The sequence below is a fragment of the Vicia villosa genome, unplaced genomic scaffold (genome assembly GCF_029867415.1).
Source record: "Vicia villosa cultivar HV-30 ecotype Madison, WI unplaced genomic scaffold, Vvil1.0 ctg.000222F_1_1, whole genome shotgun sequence".
Lineage (NCBI taxonomy): Eukaryota > Viridiplantae > Streptophyta > Magnoliopsida > Fabales > Fabaceae > Vicia > Vicia villosa.
In genome coordinates, this window is record NW_026705084.1 from 199,330 (window position 1) to 220,322 (window position 20,993).

Consider the following 20,993-nt stretch of genomic DNA (forward strand, 5'->3'; position numbering starts at 1 on the left):
TTATAATATTTTACTAATCTTCTCTTTGCTCTTTTCTATTGATAATATGGTGTTCATGAAGAATCTTTTAAGGAGGAAAAAAACCATGACGGTGAATGACACACTTCAAACTTTTCCTCCTTCTCATACTTCTACTCTCTCTCAAGTGGAAGCAATAATGAAAAAGCTTCTACGACGTTAACCCTGAGCAGGACCATTCATCTCTCAAAAGGCTGAGTATGAAGTCTAACGACCGGTCTGCTTCTACGACGAGGGATAGCAAAAAAATGGGGCTGAGATATGTATAGAAATTAGGTAAGGGTTTATAAAGCTTAAACATGCATAAATATTTGCTTTTGTGGTTTTGGATGATAGTGGGCCTTTGAGTATAGGACTGATCCTTTTTTTTTTTGGAGTTAACCGACCGGTATCCGCGGGGGAAAGGGGCCCCACGTGACTAATCCGGACCCGGGCTCGGAGGCGACGGCATCGTGGCTCCAGGGCGTTTTTGACTCCAGCCGGGATCAAACCCGGGTACTAGCCGGTTCCGTCCCTTTTTGGAGAAAGCTCATTTGCCAACTGAGCCAACCCTTTGAGGTTTAGGACTGATCCATTTAAGACCCAATAATTTTTACCCAAAATTTTAATTAATTAATTTCATTAAAAAATTTATTAAAATCATTAATAATTATTTTATTTTATAAAAATATTAATTAATAAATTATCTCATTCAACCTTTACAAGTAATTAAAAATAAATTTAAAGGTTAAATATGTTTTTATCTCTAAATAAACCTATAACTAAATTTTAGTCTCTATAAAAGATTTCTTTAAATAACGGTCTTTCTAAAATTTTCCGATCACATGTTTAGTCTCTGCCGTCTATTTACCTTAACGGAAGTTGAGGAAAATTTTCTCTCTCCTTATTGATTGATCTTAAATATATGGTTTTAAGTTAGTTTCCATGCAAGTATTTCTCCAGAAGTTAATGATTGATGCCACATCATTTAAAATTAACATCATTGATTACAGGAAAACAGGGTAGATTGCATGCGTGTAAGCCCTCCCTAAATTTCTTGGAATATGGTGAAGTGTTGTTCCCTCTACATATTATTCGGATTCATGCTTCCTGATGATACCCAAATTATCTCCGACCACTTCTTAAGCCACCAATCACATCCGCGGTAGAACCTCCGGTAAGAAAACGGGTTTAATTTCAGTGGATAAGTTCTTTTGGCTTTGCGTAATACTAAACAAGAAAGGGATTTGCGTATTCGGAGTTTTGATATGAAGTTGGACCGGCCCAAGAGAAATAAAAGAATATCTGTTTTACTTAAAGATTATTATCATTAAATAGGTGCTGTTAGCAATTTATTTAAGAGTTTTTGTTTGTGTTTTGGCCCATTTGTCTTTAGGCCCATTAGAAGTCTAAAACCCTAGCTATTTATATTGTATCTTTATGCTTTGATGAGATATGAAGAAAGTATGAAGTTTGTTTAATGTCTATTTCTTTTAATGTCATTTAGATCTAAATTTAACCTAGCTATATCTAACATTGGTGCTTTCATCTCCTTCCTCTCATTCCTCCCATGGCTCCCCCTAAACCCCCCAACCCCTCTTCTAAGGAAATTTTAGAAGAAGCCCTTCAAATCACTACCTTAAACCTAAACAATGCAATGCAAGAGACACAAGAGCAAATGGATGTAAGATTCCACCAAATCTCTACCGAATTATCTAACCTCCAAACAAGGTTTGATAATGATAAAAGTGTGGAAGACTCTAGATTTGACTCCCTCATGGCTGCCATTAACAAAATCTCCTTTCAAAAAGAGCTGCAGCAAACCCTTACTACCCCTTCTGCTACTGTTCACGGAACAGGTACAACAAGCAGATCCGCTACTGTTCACGGATCCGGGACCACTGTTGGGTCCGCTACTGTTCACGAAACAGTACCGCCGGTCACCTCAACTACTGTTCATGGAACAACAGTCACTTCAGGTATGCTACAGAACCTACATTCTATTTCTAGGGTTCCTCCCCCTAACTTTCAAAATTTGTCACCAACACACACACCCTTGAGAAATTCTGCAACTTTTTCTACTACACACCCCCACCCAACACCTAACCGTTACATTAATCCTCACACCTCCTCAACCTTCGTTCCATACCCCCCTATTCCAACTATTCTATCATCATCTCAACCTTTCACTATGCCTTTTTCCCAACAGCCCCATGCTCACAATTTCCTCCACAACACCCTTATCCCAATCTCTCCCATATACCACCCTTACCAACAGCCCGTACCCCAAAACTCGAATTACCTATGTTTGATGGTTCCGGTCCTCTTGATTGGCTATTTCAAGCGGAGCAATTTTTTAATTTTTATAATATGCCTCCGGAAAATCGTTTATCATTAATATCTTTTTACATGAAAGGTGATGCCCTAAGTTGGTTTAAATGGATGCATAATAGTCATTTATTATCTGATTGGGCCTCGTTTACAAGAGCTTTAGAGTTGCGCTTCGGCCCATCCACTTACGACAATCATCAGGCTGAATTGTTTAAGTTAAAACAAGAAGGAACAGTGGTTGAGTATCAAACAAAATTTGAACAGTTGGGCAATCAAGTGGTGGGTTTACCTCAAGATGCTATACTAAATTGCTTTATTTCTGGCCTTAATGTTGATATAAAAAATGAAATGGCAATTCAACGACCCACAAATATCTCACAAGCTATTGGGCTAGCTAAGCTGATTGAAGCAAAGCTTAAAGATTCTAAACCTAAATTCTCCAAAACCTATGTTAACCCATTTCCCAAATCCAATCCTACTTCCCTTTCTGCCCCATACCAAAAAGGTCCTTATAATACTCAAGCCCTTACCGCTGTCCGAACAAAAAGCCCTTCTACCCAACAACCTTCCCACCTTCCCATAAAAAAATTATCTCAAGCCCAAATTCAGGAACGAAGAGCCCAAGGATTGTGCTTTAATTGTGATGAAAAGTTCATTCCTGGCCATAAGTGTGCTACAGGCAGATTCTTGATTCTACTATGTGATGATGAGGTCATGGAACCTTCTCAATTGGGTGCAGAACAGCTAGAAGTTATAGAAGAAACAGAACCAAGAGACACTTATTTTCAGCTATCCACCCAAGCACTAACAGGCCATTTTTCTCCTCAAACTCTCAAATTTCGAGGAACTATTGGAGGATTACCGGTCATGGTTTTAGTGGATACAGGCAGCACCCACAATATACTCCAACCTCGCATCGCTCAGCATCTTAATCTTCCAACTACCCCCATTCCTCACTTTTCGGTGATGGTTGGCAATGGCTCACACCTTCAGTGTGAAGGAATCTGCAACAATGTCAAATTGGTTTTACAAGAACATCAATTCAAATTACCCTTCTACCTCCTACCTATTGAGGGAGCTGATATAGTCCTAGGCATGGCTTGGCTAAGGACACTTGGCACTATTCAGGCTGATTTCTCTATCCCCTCAATTACCTTTAACCACAACAACTCACCTATGACCTTACAAGGGGATTCTGCCACACTTCCCAAACACACCACTTTTCATCAATTCAAACAACTTGTCCACCAAGATTCCATTGCCTCACTACATCTCATGATTTTTCATCCCAGCCCCACAAGTATACCTCACACAGAACCTCACCCATTACAAAACCTACCCAAAGACACACCCCCCCAGCTTGCCAAACTACTTCACAAATTCTCCAAAATATTTCAACCTCATCTCGGCCTCCCTCCACCTAGACCCCATGACCACCATATAAACTTACTTCCCAACACTGCCCCGGTTAACGTTAAGCCCTATCGGTACCCTCACTCCCAAAAAACAGCTATGACTACTATCATTGATGACATGCTTAAAGAAGGCCTCATTACCCCTAGTCACAGCCCCTTCTCCTCCCCAGTTTTATTAGTAAAAAAAAAGGACGGCACTTGGCGTTTCTGTGTTGACTATAGAGCTCTTAATGCTGTCACAGTTAAAGATCGATTTCCTATACCCACAATAGATGAATTGCTAGATGAACTTGGTTCTGCCAAGTTTTTCACCAAACTAGATCTACGCTCAGGTTATCACCAGATCCGAATGGCATCAGAAGATACACATAAAACAGCTTTTCGTACTTTCGACGGACACTATGAATTCTTGGTAATGCCTTTTGGTTTGACTAACGCACCCTCTACTTTCCAATCAGCAATGAATGATCTTTTGCGACCTCACTTAAGAAAATTTGTTTTAGTTTTTTTCGATGATATTCTGATCTACAGTTCTAATTTTTCTGACCACCTAGCTCATTTGCAGATTATTTTTGAGTTACTAATGTCTAATTTTTATGTGGTTAAGTTGTCAAAATGTGTGTTCGCAGTTTCTAAGGTTCATTACCTAGGACATGTTATTTCTAGAGGAACAGTAGAACCAGATGCAGAAAAGATCAAGGCAATTTTAGATTGGCCTCAACCGCGCTCTCTCACGACACTCAGAGGTTTTTTGGGCCTTACCGGATTTTATCATCGATTTGTAAAGCCATACGCCTCTCTCTCCGCTCCCCTCACTGATTTGTTACGATCCACTAAATTTGTTTGGAGTACATCAGCGGCCGCAGCCTTTACAGAGTTACAACAACGCATGACCGACATGCCGGTCTTATCACTACCAGACTTTACAAAAAAAATTGTTGTAGAAACAGACGCTTCAGGGGTTGCCATAGGTGCTGTGTTGTCCCAAGACGGTCACCCAATCGCCTTCTTCAGCAAGAAGTTATGTCCTCGTATGCAAGCAGCTTCAGTTTATGTGAGAGATGTTCGCTATAACAGAAGCAATAAAAAAGTGGCGTCAGTATTTAATTGGTCAAGAGTTTCATATCTACACGGATCAAAAGAGTTTGCGGAATCTGTTGCTCCAAAAGATTCAAACTCCAGAGCAACAGAAGTGGGCAGCCAAGCTGCAAGGTTTTAATTTTCAGATATTTTACAAACCTGGAAAGTCTAACTTGGTAGCTGATGCTTTAAGCCGGAAATACACCCCAGAGGAACCCATGTTACTAGCCTTGTCCTCCACAGTTCCAGATATCCTCTCCAGTTTAAGGGAATATTATGCAAAAGATGAGTCAGGAAAAAGCATGATCAGAAAACTTATTTTCAGTAATACTCAGCCAGATTACACATTTTCAAATGGGTTGTTATTCTACAAAGCAAAGATCTTTGTACCTGACTTCAACCAGATTCGCCCTAAGCTCCTTCTGGAATTTCACGCAACCCCAACAGCAGGTCATTCAGGTCTTAAAGCCACTCTATCTCGCATATCCGCTTCCTTCAGTTGGCCAGGCTTATACAAAGACACAAAAGAATTGATTCAGAATTGCAGGGAATGTCAACATAACAAATATCTAACACAAAAAAAACATGGGTTACTTCAACCATTACCTGTTCCTAAGCAAGTGTGGGAGGACATCTCGATGGATTTTATCACCAATCTGCCTAACTCTTTCGGCCATACCACCATTTGGGTCATTTGTGACCGTCTCACCAAGTCTGCTCACTTTATTGCCATGCCTTCCCACTTCACAGCACAAGATCTTGCTAAGCGCTTTATAGTTGATATTGCTCGTCTCCACGGTCAACCGAAGTCTATTGTCTCCGACAGGGACCCGTTGTTCCTTAGTACCTTTTGGAAAGCATTTTTCAAGGAACAAGGCACAACATTAAGATTCAGTACAGCATATCATCCCGAAACCGATGGACAAACGGAAGTCATTAACAGACCTATTGGTACACACCTTCGCTGTTTTGTCAGTTCTCAACCACGGAAGTGGTACAAGTTCTTGCACCTCGCGGAATATTGGTATAATACCTCACATCATTCTGCCATTCAAATGACTCCGTTCAGAGCACTCTATGGTCGTGATCCACCGTCCTTGGTTGACTATATCGAAGGCTCCGTTTCTGAACCAGTACTTGAAGAGATCCTGCGACAAAGACAAGCGATTTTTCAAACTTTAAACCAAAATCTTTTGAAAAGCCGGATCCAGATGGAGAAACAAGCAAATACAAAGAGAAAGGAGCTTACTTATCAAATTGGAGATCTTGTTTTACTCAAGCTTCAGCCATATCGCCAACAAACCGTCCAAAAACGTTCATCTCAGAAGTTAGCTTCACGTTTCGTCGGTCCTTTTACCATCATCAAACGAATCGGACAAGTGGCGTACATGTTGGATCTCCCTTCTACCTCTCGTGTTCATCCCTTTTTTCACGTCTCCTTGCTACGCCCTTACTATGGTCGTGAACCGGTTACAGATTTCCGCGATCTTCCACCTTCACACCTCCTCCCAGTTCATCCGGATCTGCAAGACAAAGATGTTGAGTTAGAAGCTGATAAGATAACAGAGATACAACCAACAAAGGAAGCTGTACACACTTACCCTCCTCTTCTGAGTGACCACCCTCAAGCTTCAACGCAGGAACAATCTTTACAAAAGATTTCAGAAATTTTTTTTTGACCAAAGAGAGAAGTAAGAATGTGTTTGCGGAGAGAGAGCAAAGTGAGAAACTAAATGAGGATGTTCAGTCTTGGAAACCACTTATGCTTTCTAAACACTTGAATGTGAACGTTACTTTGCCCACAGAACAAGTACAAATGGGACCCACTTTGGATGACTCTTCACGTCAACACACGGCTCGAGGACCATCTTCACGTGACAATCTGCCTCAAGTTACCGTTCCAACTCAAATACAGCTGTCTCCCAATTCAAAATCAGCGGCGCCTCCTGGGACAGACACGTGTCCCACGCGTTTTGCCTCTAACCCTAATTTTCCCACTTCTGTACCCGGCCCAATTAACTACAAAACCACACAACAACCCATTCCAAATGCACCTCCCAATTTGAACCTTGAGGACAAGGTTCTCAATGGGGCCAAGAGTATTGATATGAAGTTGGACCGGCCCAAGAGAAATAAAAGAATATCTGTTTTACTTAAAGATTATTATCATTAAATAGGTGCTGCTGTTAGCAATTTATTTAAGAGTTTTTGTTTGTGTTTTGGCCCATTTGTCTTTAGGCTCATTAGAAGTCTAAAACCCTAGCTATTTATATTGTATCTTTATGCTTTGATGAGATATGAAGAAAGTATGAAGTTTGTTTAATGTCTATTTCTTTTAATGCCATTTAGATCTAAATTTAACCTAGCTATATCTAACAAGTTTGTTCAATTTCTTTGATGCTACCGATTTATGGGTACTTAGATTAAGCTCACATTGAAACTGCACTTCAGTGTCCGTGTATGTTGTTGATTGTTGCTGAGTGTTTTTACTTTTCCTTGAGTGGGCCAAAACCATAGTCACAGAATTCGCTGGTTTCATGAAGAACCGCGAACCAATTCGTGAGTACTGGTTCACGGTACTTTTGCGAATTGGTACTTGTAAATTCACATAGAATTCACATCATCTGAAAAACCACACGTACCAAGATGTTGACAATATTTGATGCTACTCACCAACTTAAACTTGCATTGCCTCTGATTGAGGTCGTAACACTAACTGCAACCTGGCTTGGAAAATCTTAGATTGTTGTCCAGTACCCGAATTCGTAGATTCTATACAACCTTTCTAAATGAAATTAAGTTACACAAAAGTGCCTTCTAGAATGGGCAAGTATCTTATATGGACTATGTTAAGAGACTGCAGAGGTTTTATAATCATTCATTGCTTTGGTAAACCTTGTAAATATGTGTTTCCTTTGAAGATGTACACTTGTGTTGTTTATAGAAAACAGGATTTTTTTTTTCTAAAAGAAATTTGTGATCAACTTTGTGAATTTGTACTGTGTTTGGGGCTTGTGATGGCCGATTCAACTTTAATCTTTGATGGGGGATTTCGTGCTTACTTATTTGCCTACCTTTTCATCTTTTAATTTGTTGCACTTAATAAGACATTATTCCAAGAGGGAGTATTTAACTTTCATAAGATAGGCTTAACTTAATTAACATATGCAAGGGGCATCCTTAATGCTTCTGCAATTCCTCAAAAATTATCCAAGACATAAAGTTTGGATTTGTCATACTTCAGAGTTATTTCTGTAAAATCAGCAAATAAGTTAGTTGCTGAGCTCGATAACAATGGTCAAAGTTAGATCCAAATTTATGGGGTTGATGATTTTCAAGCATCTCGTGGTAAATGCTTATTGCCATTATTCCAGTACAAATGGGGATGTCTTTAACAAAGCTATTATTCTTTGAAAAGCGAAATTCACTAACATTACGGGGGTGAATTACTATTAACCCTTAAGAATAAAAATAAAATAAAAGACGATTTCTCAATGCATTTCATGAATCTCTCATACACCGTGCGAAATTCTATAAAAATGCCCCCAGTTTCCGCAGATGCATCTCCGTAAGCACTTTTAAAAAAAAAATTGGTTTTTACGTAGATGCATCTATCTACGGAAGCCTTAAAACATAGTGGAACTTAGGATTTAATCAGAATATGGAATACTCTTTTCAACTCCTTCTGTAAATACATCTACTAAGATTTTATGAACCTAATTAATTTGTAACTAAATTTGAAATTTTTCCAATTAATTGAGAATATCCCACGTATATGCCATGAACTTAATTAATTTGGGATTTTCTCAATTAATTGGGAAAATAATTACTATGTTTTAAGGCTTCCATAGATGGATCTATGAAAGAGTTCCCTAAGTGCAACTACGGTCAAAACAACGTTAAACTGTCAATAGTACGTAAGAGACTCATGGAGTGAGATGAGAAACTGTCAAACAAAAATGTTTAACCAAAATAATTTATTATTTTTAAAAGAAAGACATAATTTTATTTATATTTGGATCATAAATAAATTTTTTCCTATATCTAAATATTATTTAGGTTTTGACATTATATATAAAAATATTTAAATCAAAAACATATTTATCCTGTATAAATTCATACATTATAATAAATATTTTTATTTTTATTTTTTTAATTGTATAAAAAATATAATAACCTATGAATTCACACAAATTCTTATTAGAATAGCCGTGTTTATAAAATATAATAAGAGTGGAAAAAAATAGAAAGATGAAATTATTTTACTACAAAAATTTATTATTTTGAAAATAATATATTTTTATATTTAAAGGTATAAATATAATCTTTCTATATATACCAATATTTAGATAATTGTATTCCATACATATTGAATTAGGGGTTCAATAAATATTTGGTCCCTATAAATATTGCAGTTTTCATTTTTAGTCCCTCCCTACTTTTAGGCAACGGTTTTACAAAATAACCGTTGGCAAAACCAGCTAAAACCGTTGCCAAAATCCAGGAGGACTAAAAATGAAACTGCAATATTTATAGGGACAAAAAATTTATTTAACCCTTGAATTAAAACCAATATCATGGCTTATTTCATACATTTAGCATGTTAAACCAACACTTACGGGTGGCAAAACGGGCCGCCCGTCCCGCCTTAAGCCCGCCAAAAAACGAGCGGGGCGGGCATGCTCGCCAAGTGAAATGGGCACAAAAATCATGCTCGCCCCGCCAAGATGGCGGGTTGGCGGGCGGCAGACTTGCCCGCCTATTTTTATTTATATATTTTTTCATTCTTTTAATAGATTAATATGTTTTTTTACCTTTTAATTAAATTTTTCACTTATTTTTTAAAACAATTTTTTATAAAAACAACTTTTTAACAAATTTTACTTAAAAAAATATTACATATATTTACAAATAAATATATAAAATAAACCATCAAGAATTGAAATTACTAGAATTAACTAAAAAAGAGGGAATTTCGGAGGAGGGACAGGCTTTGGCGGGCGGCGGGCATTGGCGGGGCGGACTATGGCAGGCGGAGGGTTTTGGCGGTGTGAGCTTTGGCGAGCGGCGGACCTAAAATCCCAACACAACCCGCCATTTTTTAGCGGGTGCGCGGGCCGGGCCGGCGATCCACGACCCGTTTTGCCACCCCTACCAACACTATATGTGGCTGTTGGAGTCAGTGGCGGAGCCAGGAACAAAGTTTTTGAGGGTCCAAAAACTAAATAATATATTTAATTTATTGGAAGTGAGTATTAAAAAAAATATAACGTGATGTTGGATAAGATTTTGATTCCAAAATTCAGTTATATGATTTGATTCTTGATATTTTTAATTTTATAAATAAAAAAAAACAAAGAATAGTTCATATGGCACGACCAAATCTTCGTACAAATTAAAGAAAAAATTTATATCAAAGACATTGCTTTAGTTACATGGTTCAATTTTTAGTAATTTTAATTTTGTAAATAATAAAAGAGCAGTGTTATATGGGACAACCAAATGTTTACACAAATTAAACAAAAAACTTATATCAAAGACATTTTACATTTTCAACCATATTTAAATCTATTAAATAACAAAAAAATTAAGGGTTAAATAAGTTTTTGGTCCCTTTAAATATTGCAGTTTTTATTTTTAGACCCTGCCTTTTAGGCAACGGTTATTTAAAAAAACCGTTGCCAAAACAGCTAAAAACGTTGTCAAAACTCAGAAGGGACTAAAAATAAAACTGCAATAATTATATGGACCAAAAACTTATTTAACCCTAAAATTAAATTAAATATAGTAAAATAACTTACATAAATTTCCGAATCAAATCTCTTCAACTCAGCAAAGCTAAATTATTTAACATAAATTGCACAATAATATTTGAATAATACAACTTATCATTTAAAATTTCAAGGTTAAATTACTCCCAAGCTCCTTTAAATTATTTAATTGTAACAGTTTGATCCTTCAAGTTTTTTTTTGTAACAACTTGGTCCTTTTGGGTGATAACTGCCTCCTTTTTCTCTCATTTTAATCATTTAGAAATGTTTATTGTTGTGTTTTTGGAAGCACTTCATCATTTTTACATCCCTCAAAATAGTTTCATCCACAATTATCATATTTTCTCGGTTAAAAAAGGATAATGGTGCACACATTTGATAACATAAAGGACCTAGTTGTAGCGAAAATAACATGAAAGACCAAACTGTTACAATTAAATAACTTAAAGGACCTTAGGAGTAATTTAACCAAATTTCAATCAATAGCTAGTTTTTATAAAAAAATATTGTAAAATTTTGGCCATGGCCACCCCCTATCCCATGTAGCTCCGCCCTTGGTTGGAGAAATATTTTTTCAATTACTTACCACTGAATGAGAAATGCTTTGTTCTGTAACTTCATTTATTTGGAACTTATAAAGCCTTCATATTTTAAGTAGCTTCATTTTATAAAGTTTATTAGCCATGTTGGACATTATATCAATGACCATAACTATCTATAGCATTTCACCACACATGACAAATATGCCATTCAACTTTTACTCCACTGTTACTCTATAAACAAAATATAATAACAAACTATATTACAGTTGCTTTACATAAAGTGGCTTCGTAACATTAACATTATATGACTAAGAAGATTATAATCTTTCAACTTGTTACATTTCATTCTTACCATAACATTCTTTAGAGCTTTGTACCCGAAGCTTATTTCTTTTTCCGAATAATATTCATCCTCTTGTCCTTCCTCATTAGAAGAGTATGCTTCAGATCCGCTGTTGTGCTTGTCCAAATTCGGATCCTTGAAAGCCTCCCAAGAAATACGTCATAACTTAAACACTTAAATATTGCCAAGTAAACCATTACCTATGTTTGTAACTCTATAAATAGACAACTCAACACACATTAAGATATAATATCAGTGCTTCACAACATACACACACTACAATACTTTGACCATAAATAACATATTTATGTTCTTCTACATAAACTACTAAAAACAAACAAATGTTTTTAAAAATCCGACTATATTTTACCTTCGACTGCCACATACAAAGCCAAATCCAGATCCTCCTATTTTCATTGTACTTTTCTTTTTTGCAAAACCGGTTAAATCTTATCAACTTCGTCAATCACTGGTAAACCAGAAGCTTCTTTGGTTGTGGCATCCTTTGAATCAATCTTATGGCTGGTCCAGGTTGCATCTCCTGCAGCATTGGTTGATGATCTACAACAACAACGAACATGCATTCAAATTTCGGAAAAACAACCTTCACCAACAGAACTGGCTCGTAAACTCATTTTTTTCTTTTCCTATAAGGGCTTAATGACAATTTTATCTAAACTAACTCTCATTTTACATAACCTAAACAAAATTTAAATAATAATTCTAACATACCTCAATAAAAGAAAACTCTTGTTCTTATTGTGATAATTGTATTCTCCACCAAAGATACCCATGTAACTAATGTTGTTTTAAAAGTGGAATTAGTCGATATTCCAAGCATCAGTGAGATAACAACCTGAAAATACCTGCCCCTGTGTCATAATCACGTTAGAAAGCATATGATTAACCAATTAAACCATGACATATCGATATCGTAATCAAAGAACCAAGACTCAAAAATTCAATGACTACAAAGATATGATAAAAAACTTACTTCAAAAAACAGAATTGCAATTAGATATTATTATACCAGATAGCAGCACTGCCAGCCCTTGGCATGCCAAAACACTACATGTAAGTTGCAAAGCTAGTGAAAATACACTTCCTTTATATACAGCAGAAGGTATAATTTGCGGGCCAAACACACTCCAAAACGTAAATGTGCTAACAGAAATTCTCATTACTCCATACGTGAAGTATCCTGCTACCTGGATACACAAATGTTGTTTCACAATTTAGTGGAAGGAAGATATATAAGCAAGAAGATAATAGAAGGAGAACATGTCGCTAAAATTCCTCTTAATGAGAATAGATATAAAACCAGCGACAAACCATATGCACAGATTGATGAAGTTCTAAACTGAAAATTTAGAAAAGTTGATATTAGGTTGAAAATGTGTCCACACATTGATCCCAGCTATTACACTAGTTTTTATATTGGTCCAGTTGGGTCTAATTTTTATTTTGTCCAAAACAGCAGATCAATGGTGGTCTACATAAATGAGAATTAGTCTATCACATCTAAATTTCATTTAGGTTTCAAATCTATGGCGAGAAATCACATGAACAGTTCAGTAATCCAACTCCATCCTAAACACTGTGAAATCGATGATGCATATCGATCCTACAACTCCAACAAAAAATACACAAAATACAACTTGTTAATCCAAAAAGAAGAGCAAAACTGAAAACCAGAAAGACAAGAAGTAGATCCATTAAGTAACGATTTTCACTTCACCAAAATCATATGTCTTCCAGAAACCCCTTTAGATAGTCACATTCACCGTCAATGGAAAGAATATAAAACCTAAATTAAAACACGAAAAACCAAAACCTAAATCACAAAACAAAACACCATCAACGATAACCATTATGAAGAAGAATATAAAACACAAAACAAAACACCATCAATCATAAATAAGAAAACCCCTTTAGATACAACTATTTAAGGTTTATTTTAGAGAAACCGCAACTATGAAGCAAAAGAAGGGTTGTCCTATCAAACTCACCTCATTGTCATAGAAAATCATCTCGAAATGTTCCTTAGTGTTGGTTATCACATTCCATCGGTGGTGGACTTTAACTGCAACCTTCCAAAGCTCCTTCTTATCGTTGATGTCAGAAACTGTCTCAAAATATCTTGCTACTAAAACCCTGTAAAAAACGCATAGGATACAACGCATATGAAGAACAAATATGGAAGAAAAGGCTATGAATAGAGGAAGAAACGAAGTTCATGTGCAAATGAAGTTGTAAGATAAATATGAGATTGGAGGTAGAAATAGAAAGTGTGTTGATGTTGCTGGGAGAATGAGCGGACAGAGACATAAGGAGGGAAGTGACAATCGCTTTTTCAAAAAGTTGTTCCAAAAAGTATGCATTGGAAAGGTGAAAAAGTTTACATTTAGTTTCAATTGAAGTATGTAGTACTAAGAAGCAAACAAATATAGCAAAATGAACAAAGTAATAGTTAGATTTTGACCATGTCATATTTTGGTTAGAAAAAGTAATTTTTAGACACTTTTTAACCCTAAAAAGAGGATGTGGAGGATTTTAATCAGAGGATAGATTTGGTATTTCCAGGTACATCTATTTTCTTATTTTATAGATTTAGAAAGTAACATGTTCTTAAGAGTACAATTGGAATTAAACTCATCTACACATGTGTGAGTGGTTCCACTTTTCTATTTAGAATTTAATTTTATCATCTAAAATTGCTTCTGTAACTAATTTTATAATCAATGATTTGTGTGGTTGAATATGCTTCCGGTTAACTTCTTATTTTTTTAATTATTTAGGGAGGCTTATAAATAAACCCCTTAATCTAATACATTTTTTTGTATTCAAGAATGCTACGAAATTTTTTAAGAGAACTATTATTTGAAAGAAATTTTTATATAGAGTAAAACCAAATTTTAAATTATTTATATAAATCACATACATATTCAATCCTAATTTTAATATAAAAATGGAGGAGACGAAACAAATCTCAAATAAAGGAAATTGAGGAACCAAAAAGCTAAGTTTTGAAATATAAAACTAAAAAAACTAAATACACTTTAATAGAGAAGTTTTGAAATATAAAACTAAAAAAACTAAATACACTTTAATAGAGAAATCAAAAGTGCATTTTAATGTTTATCCACTTCTATGATAAGGAAGTTGAATGTCAGGTATGCCTTTTTAATCAAGAATGAGCTTACGTGCATGGTCCAAAATGTTAGTAATGGATTACAAGAAAAAATTACATATAAATTCAAAATTATATATTTCTAAAGCGGCTAGAGGTAGAGCTGGTAAAACGAGCTACTTGGTCCGCTTCGGGCCACTCCGTGACGGATTCGGGCTTTTAGCGGATTGGGTCTAAAAACTCGAAATTTAAACGGGCTACAATTTGGTTGTCAAAGTCCGACCCTTTACAGGCTACGGTTAATTGGGCCGACTCGGATTATATTTAATATTAATTTTTTAATTAAAAAATTGTTTTTGTAAATATAAATACAAAAAGTTAATAAACCATAAACTAAAAAATAATAATAATACATATATGAGTATTGAGCAACAATATAACTTTAACGATGAATAAAATTTTGTAGGGTTAAATATGTTTTTGGTTCCTATAAATATCTCAATTTTGGCTTTTAATTTCTGTAAAAAATATATTCACTTTTAGTCCCTATAAAATTACTTTTGCACTCACTTTTGGTCATTCTACATGGACTAAAATTGAGTGCAAAAGTAATTTTATAAGGACTAAAAATTAACATTTTTTTATAGGGACTAAAAGTCATTTTCGGTAATTTTATAGGGACTAAAAACATATGAAAATTTCTTTACCCACCTCCCTATGGGGGTCACCCCCAGCGAAAAACCAAAACTGCCCCTGCTTCGGAGATTCATCTCCGAAGTTATTTTTTTTTTGAATTTTTTTTAACTTCGGAAATGCATCTCCGAAAACACCAAAAAAGTGGTGTTTTCGGAGATGCATCTCCGAAGTTAAAAAAAATTTAAAAACGTGAATATTTTCGGAAGTTCATTTCCGAAAATATTCCTGCATATACAAATTTCCCTCCTTCACTATTTCATCATTTTTCTCCAAAACATCTCAAAACCCTCTCCAAAACCCAATCAATCTCCATCCATTTTTCGCCCTAAAATCAAGTTTCAAACCGTTGATCACGTTAAAGGGAGCATAGAAAGCTACAATTTCAGGTAAACATCACTCATTTCATCCCCTATTTCACTACATTGATTGATAAATTTTATGCTGAAACTGATATGGTTCGGAAGTTCATTTCCGAAATATATTACCTAATAAATTTCGGAAATGAACTTCCGAAATATGCCCTGGCAGTTAAAAAAAAAACAGTTTTGGCCAATTTTGCTAATTTATTCATTTGTTAGGTATGGTGCATCCGGACAACATTGTGCGAGACGATGGAGTATTAGTTCCGGAAATTGTCAACGTTAATAACGATCCGGTTATTGACGTTACTCCTATGATCAATGCGGTCGATGTTCGGCAACATTTTACAAATGATCGGAGCTTCGGTAGTCGCGAACAATTGATTGATTGGGTTCGGAAGGAAGCTAACAAACATGGATTTAAAATTGTTATTTTAAGGTCGGACAACGGAAATAGTAGGCGGAAAGCTTTCGTTGTTTTGAATTGCGAACGGGGTGGTAGTTATGTACAATCAAACCGGGTGCTAAAACACGAGGACACGGGATCGATAAAGTGCGGGTGTTCGTTTAAGTTGCGTGCTACTCGGAGGGTTGATGATTTGTGGCGGTTAACCGTAATTTGTGGAATTCATAATCATGTCAATGGCGTGTCGTTGAAACCGGCTACCCGATTCCGTTCCAATTTCGCTTCTCGCGCGACACGCCGTTTGCGGAGTTGATACCGTCGCTCAACACGCTTTTGCACTATTCCGAGAATCGAAAGGTTGTCAAGCTCGAGTACCGCTCGCCATCGCTTAACGACGAGGGAGGCATTAAGTTCACACCTTTTGAGATCAAGAACGACGAAGATTTAGCGGTTTTGTGTACAACGTTCGACCAATTTTCTTCGAAAGGCCCGATCGAGTTGGACGCGAAACTTCAAAGATCGGCGGACGGCGTTATCAAAATGTTGACTCATCCCCACCTACCCGTGTTCAACAATATGTAACTTTAATTTTCAGTAATATTATCGTTGTAATCTTCACCCGATTAAATAAAGCAAATCGTTGTTGTTTTTCATTTTTCTTCTGTCCAGACATAAATTCGGAGGTTCATTTCCGAATTCCCTCAAGGGGGTGCGTTCGGAGATGAACTTCCGAAAACACCACATTTTCTGAAAAGTAACTTTATTTCGGAGATGCATCTCCGAAATCAATATTTTATATTAAAAAAAACACGTTTTCGGAGATACATTTCCGAAAACACCTTTTTTTACAAAAAAAGTACCTTTTCGGAAATGAACTTCCGAAACAAGGAGTAGTGTGGTAAATTCACCAGGGGTGGGCAAGAAGGTTAGGAGGTGGGTGAAGAAATTTTCAAACATATTTAACCCAAAAATTTATGAATTATTTTTTTAGTTTAATATTAATGTTGGTATTGTTATTGGTGTTTGCATTAGTTGCAACTCATGAAATTAAATAAAGTAATGTATTAGTTAAGTGGAGTTATGTTTTATGTCATCTATAATATAAGAAGGGAAATTGTTCTGGAAAACACCCAAATACCCTTCCTTCTAATTTTGCCACCTCTCTAAAATGGGGACAATTTTGGTCATAAATTTACTTTTTTCAACTAATGATGTCATATAATTGACTTCCAATTGTATAGTTGTCGTGTGCCTTTGTTATTTAGGAATGAATGAATTGATGATGTCATATGGGGAACTACAACTTAATGGTTACTGAAAAAGTATATCTTTTTGAATTGGCAAATAGCTGTATCTCACTATCTTAAATTCAAATTTTCAATTTCTTCTCTCTCTCAGTCCTTTCTCTCATTCTCTCTCTCTTCCTTTCTCACTTTCTCTCTCACGTTTCTTCTCTTCCCTTTCCTTTTTCTTTCTTTCTTCTTTACAAACCGGATGGTACTCTATGATACTCTTGGAGCGTTTCTGGTATGTCCACGGAAACTTACGGAGCTTCGAAACTACTGAAGATGTTGTAGTTATTGTATGTCACTCTTCATGTTAGGGTTTGTGGTGAATTTTGTGCAGGGAGGATTTGGAGTATATAAAGGTATGTTCTGAGTATCGGTTATGAAATTTCTTCGATTTGTGTCGGTTATGAAATTTCTTCGATTTGTATCTGTTTTTGAATTGTTTGGTTTTGTGTTTAAAATTAGGGTTTTGGTTTTGTGGCTAGGGTTCAATAACGGGAAAATTACGGTTTTAATTTTATAGACTTATCATCGGTGTTCGGTCGAAGAGGTTGCCGGTGAGTATTCTGAAACAAGTTTGATTTCAACCTTTATTTTCGATTTGCCAACGAAGTGACATTTTTTTGTTTGCTTACAATGTTTTGTTAATTATTTTTTGATGAAGGTTTGAACGTTGTTGCTGTTTTATTGTTATAGTGTCCACAAAATCAATGTTTTGTCGTTGTTGGTCGTAAACAAGGTTGGTCCTTCGGTTTGTTGATTCAAACAAATCATATATTGATTGCATTAATTGTTGTTGAGGTACAACTTTGAAACTGTCTTTGCAGCATCTTTGAAATTGCCTTTAATGGTGGGAACATATTCGGTGTCGGCTTTGCTTCGTCAAGTGCAGGTTGGGAATTTTCGTAAGCTTGCTATCTTGACTGATTTTTTTTTCTGATTTGCTCTCTCTTCACATTTCTCATTCTTTCTTTCTTTGAAGTTGTCTCTTCCTCTTCTTTCTTCATGTTCTTCTGCTCTTTTGATTCGATTTCAAGCGAAGAAGATGGAAATTTATTTATGGTTTGTGGTATTGTTTCACACAAAGAGTTTATGGCGGCAGATCTGAAGTTTTCGGCGATTTCACAACGCTCGATTTTGCGGTGGTAGCTTTGTCCCCCGATCCTATCATCTCACTCAACTTATTTGTGGATCTACACTTTGATATGATGCGTTGTTGGTTAGTTTATGGTTTCAAATCGTTTTCTGTTCTAAAATTTCAGGTTTTTTCCAATTTGTTTTTAGGGTTTTTGTTACAAGCTTTTAGAACTGACTGGTTGATAAAGAAGTAATTTTTAAGAAAAATGTGATTACCTTTAGATGATGCTTTGGAATGTCATGTTTTGATTTTAGGGTTTTTGTTACAAACTTTAGCATCTTCTTTGTTTAACAAAAGTAGGTTACATAATGATGCATAAGATTTGTATTTATGCAGGTTGGCATTTTTGGCAGAGGTTGGTTATTTACCATGGTTGATGTTCTGAATGTGAATGTGGTTCATCATATAGTTGGATATGTATAAAATTGTTTTACTTTAATTTCTACTTTGTTTAGATTCAACTTTTGCTTTATTTTACCATGGATATCAATGTTTGGCTTGATGTTTGAATACTCAAGGATAGCTTGGAGAATGAAGGATGCAGGGCATGGTTCAGTTTAGAACTGGACTTGAATTGACTTAGTGTAGGTATGAATATGCTGAACTGGACTGGTTTTAATGTGAGCATTTTTCTGTTATGTAGCAGGTCTTGAATGGCATACATATGGTGCGATGACGGTTTTAAATGCGCTTTGGTTTGGATGTATGGTAAGGTGTATGGACTGATATGATGGTAAGGTGTATGGACTGTTTTTACCCTTTAAAGGTATTTGACAAGTTCTTGAATGTTTCAGATTCTGAATTTCTTACCTAAAGGGGCTCGCTCTCTTCTTGCGCCGCCAATGTTACAAGTTTCTATGGAGAGTGCTACCAATTCGCAAACACCGGCGGGATTTATTCGGCTGGTCTCGACCACGAGATATGCATTTAACGTCAAAGGCAGAGCCTGGATTGCAGCTGTGGCCAACAAGCTTAGAGGTAAATAGCATTATCAAGTTGTGAATGATTTTTCATTTTCATGTTTCTGTTAAGATATTTGAAATTATGTTATTAAATTCTGTTGTAAATAGCACATGTTCAAATCATTTTATTCCTATAATCATGGAATTTGGTTGCACACACTTTATCATTAACCTCTGCCATGTGTGTTTTAAGCCAAACTTCAATTCGATTTATACAGGTAAGTTGAAGAGATAGAAAAGGAATGTGTTGGTAATAGTTGAAGCAGGATGGTAAAATACACATCTTTGATATCATACTTGGAAGTGTAATTATGCTGCCACTTGATATGACGGTCAGAAAGATGCAGTTGCAAAATCATATAAAAGGAAACTGTCCATATTTTGTTTCTGTTGTTAAAGATGTTGATTTGTATAAGTTTGATCCATGGCAGCTTTCTGATACTTCCTTTTTTCACTTATAAATAATTTCTTTTGCTACTTTTCTTTCTAATTGCATATGAATAATATGTTTTTGGTGATGTATGCAGAAATGGGTTATCACAGTGAGAAAGAATGGTACTTTTTCTCTCAGGGGGATCGAAAATACTCGAACAGTTCCCGGCCTAACCGGGTTGCCGGAAGTGGTTACTGGAAGGCTACCGGAGCTGATAAACCAACTGGGAAAGTGAAACCAATGGGGATACAAAAAGCACTGGTTTTCTATGCCGGTAAAGCCCCCAAAGGAGTGAAAACTAATTGGATTATGCATGAATATCGTCTTGCCAACGTTGATAGGCCCGCCAGTAAGAAAAATAATTTAAGGGTATGTTTAGTGTCCAATTAAGTTTAATTTTTCAAATTATTGTTGGTGATGTCGAAGTGTCTGGAAATGTTTCATAGAATTTTTTTTATCTGATTTTAGTTTGATTTTTTATTTGCAGCTTGATGATTAGGTATTATGTAGAATTTACAAAACAAGAAAGGAAAGATTGAGAAATTCAACACGAGTCTGGTTTTCTCGCTGTATGTGACTAGGCTTTCTCACAAATTTCTGACCAATTTTCGTTAATGCCATTGTAGGGAACTCTTGTCCATCAAGAAAATGCTGAACTCCATAAAAAAATGGACTTCATTCAGAAAGAAAATGCAGAGCTACAGAAGAAGGTTTATGAAGCAAGGAGTACAAATGAAGAAAATGTGGCATCGAATCTTTCATGCACTATCAATAGATATGATTTACATGCGCCGATCAGTCTTCAGCTAAGGCAACCACGGACTCAATACAGTGAACCCGCAACCATGAAATTATGGTATTCCCTCGAACTAATAATATATCGCATATAGATCCAGTTTCGCTATTTTTCTTTAGAAACTAAACGCTTAAATTCTGCACCAGATTACAGCTGCATTCCTAACAAGCTGTCATGAACCAGTTCAAATATATAGCAGCCTAGTAGGTGGTTTTAGAATTTTGTTCTCTAGCAGCTGAGATATTATTGTATGAAATCTATAGATTAATTATAGAATCAACAAATGCATCTAATATTTGTATCAA

At 35.8% G+C, this 20,993-nt stretch overlaps 2 protein-coding genes and 1 long non-coding RNA gene across 4 annotated transcripts; all 3 read left to right on the top strand.

Moving 5' to 3' along the window:
- Nucleotides 1-1,567: 1,567 nt before the first annotated feature.
- On the top strand, nt 1,568-4,962 carry LOC131625563 (uncharacterized). The gene is made up of 2 exons (XM_058896415.1): nt 1,568-1,976; nt 2,207-4,962. Exons 1-2 carry the CDS (start codon nt 1,568-1,570, stop codon nt 4,960-4,962), a joined length of 3,165 nt encoding a protein of 1,054 aa, XP_058752398.1.
- A 12,486-nt stretch (nt 4,963-17,448) lies between these two features.
- On the top strand, nt 17,449-18,266 carry LOC131625576 (uncharacterized). Of its 2 annotated transcripts, XR_009290896.1 has the most exons (4): nt 17,449-17,718; nt 17,825-17,916; nt 18,024-18,098; nt 18,187-18,266. It is a non-coding gene; the product is annotated as an uncharacterized LOC131625576 (long non-coding RNA). The 2 variants fall into 2 exon arrangements; XR_009290897.1 differs by lacking the exon at nt 18,024-18,098 and having other exon boundaries at nt 17,452-17,718; nt 18,187-18,226.
- A 1,722-nt stretch (nt 18,267-19,988) lies between these two features.
- On the top strand, nt 19,989-20,782 carry LOC131625564 (protein ATAF2-like). Its single transcript, XM_058896416.1, is given in 4 exon segments — nt 19,989-20,261; nt 20,380-20,409; nt 20,412-20,450; nt 20,519-20,782. Coding segments are annotated over 4 exon segments (606 nt in total).
- The last annotated feature ends 211 nt before the right edge of the window (nt 20,783-20,993 follow it).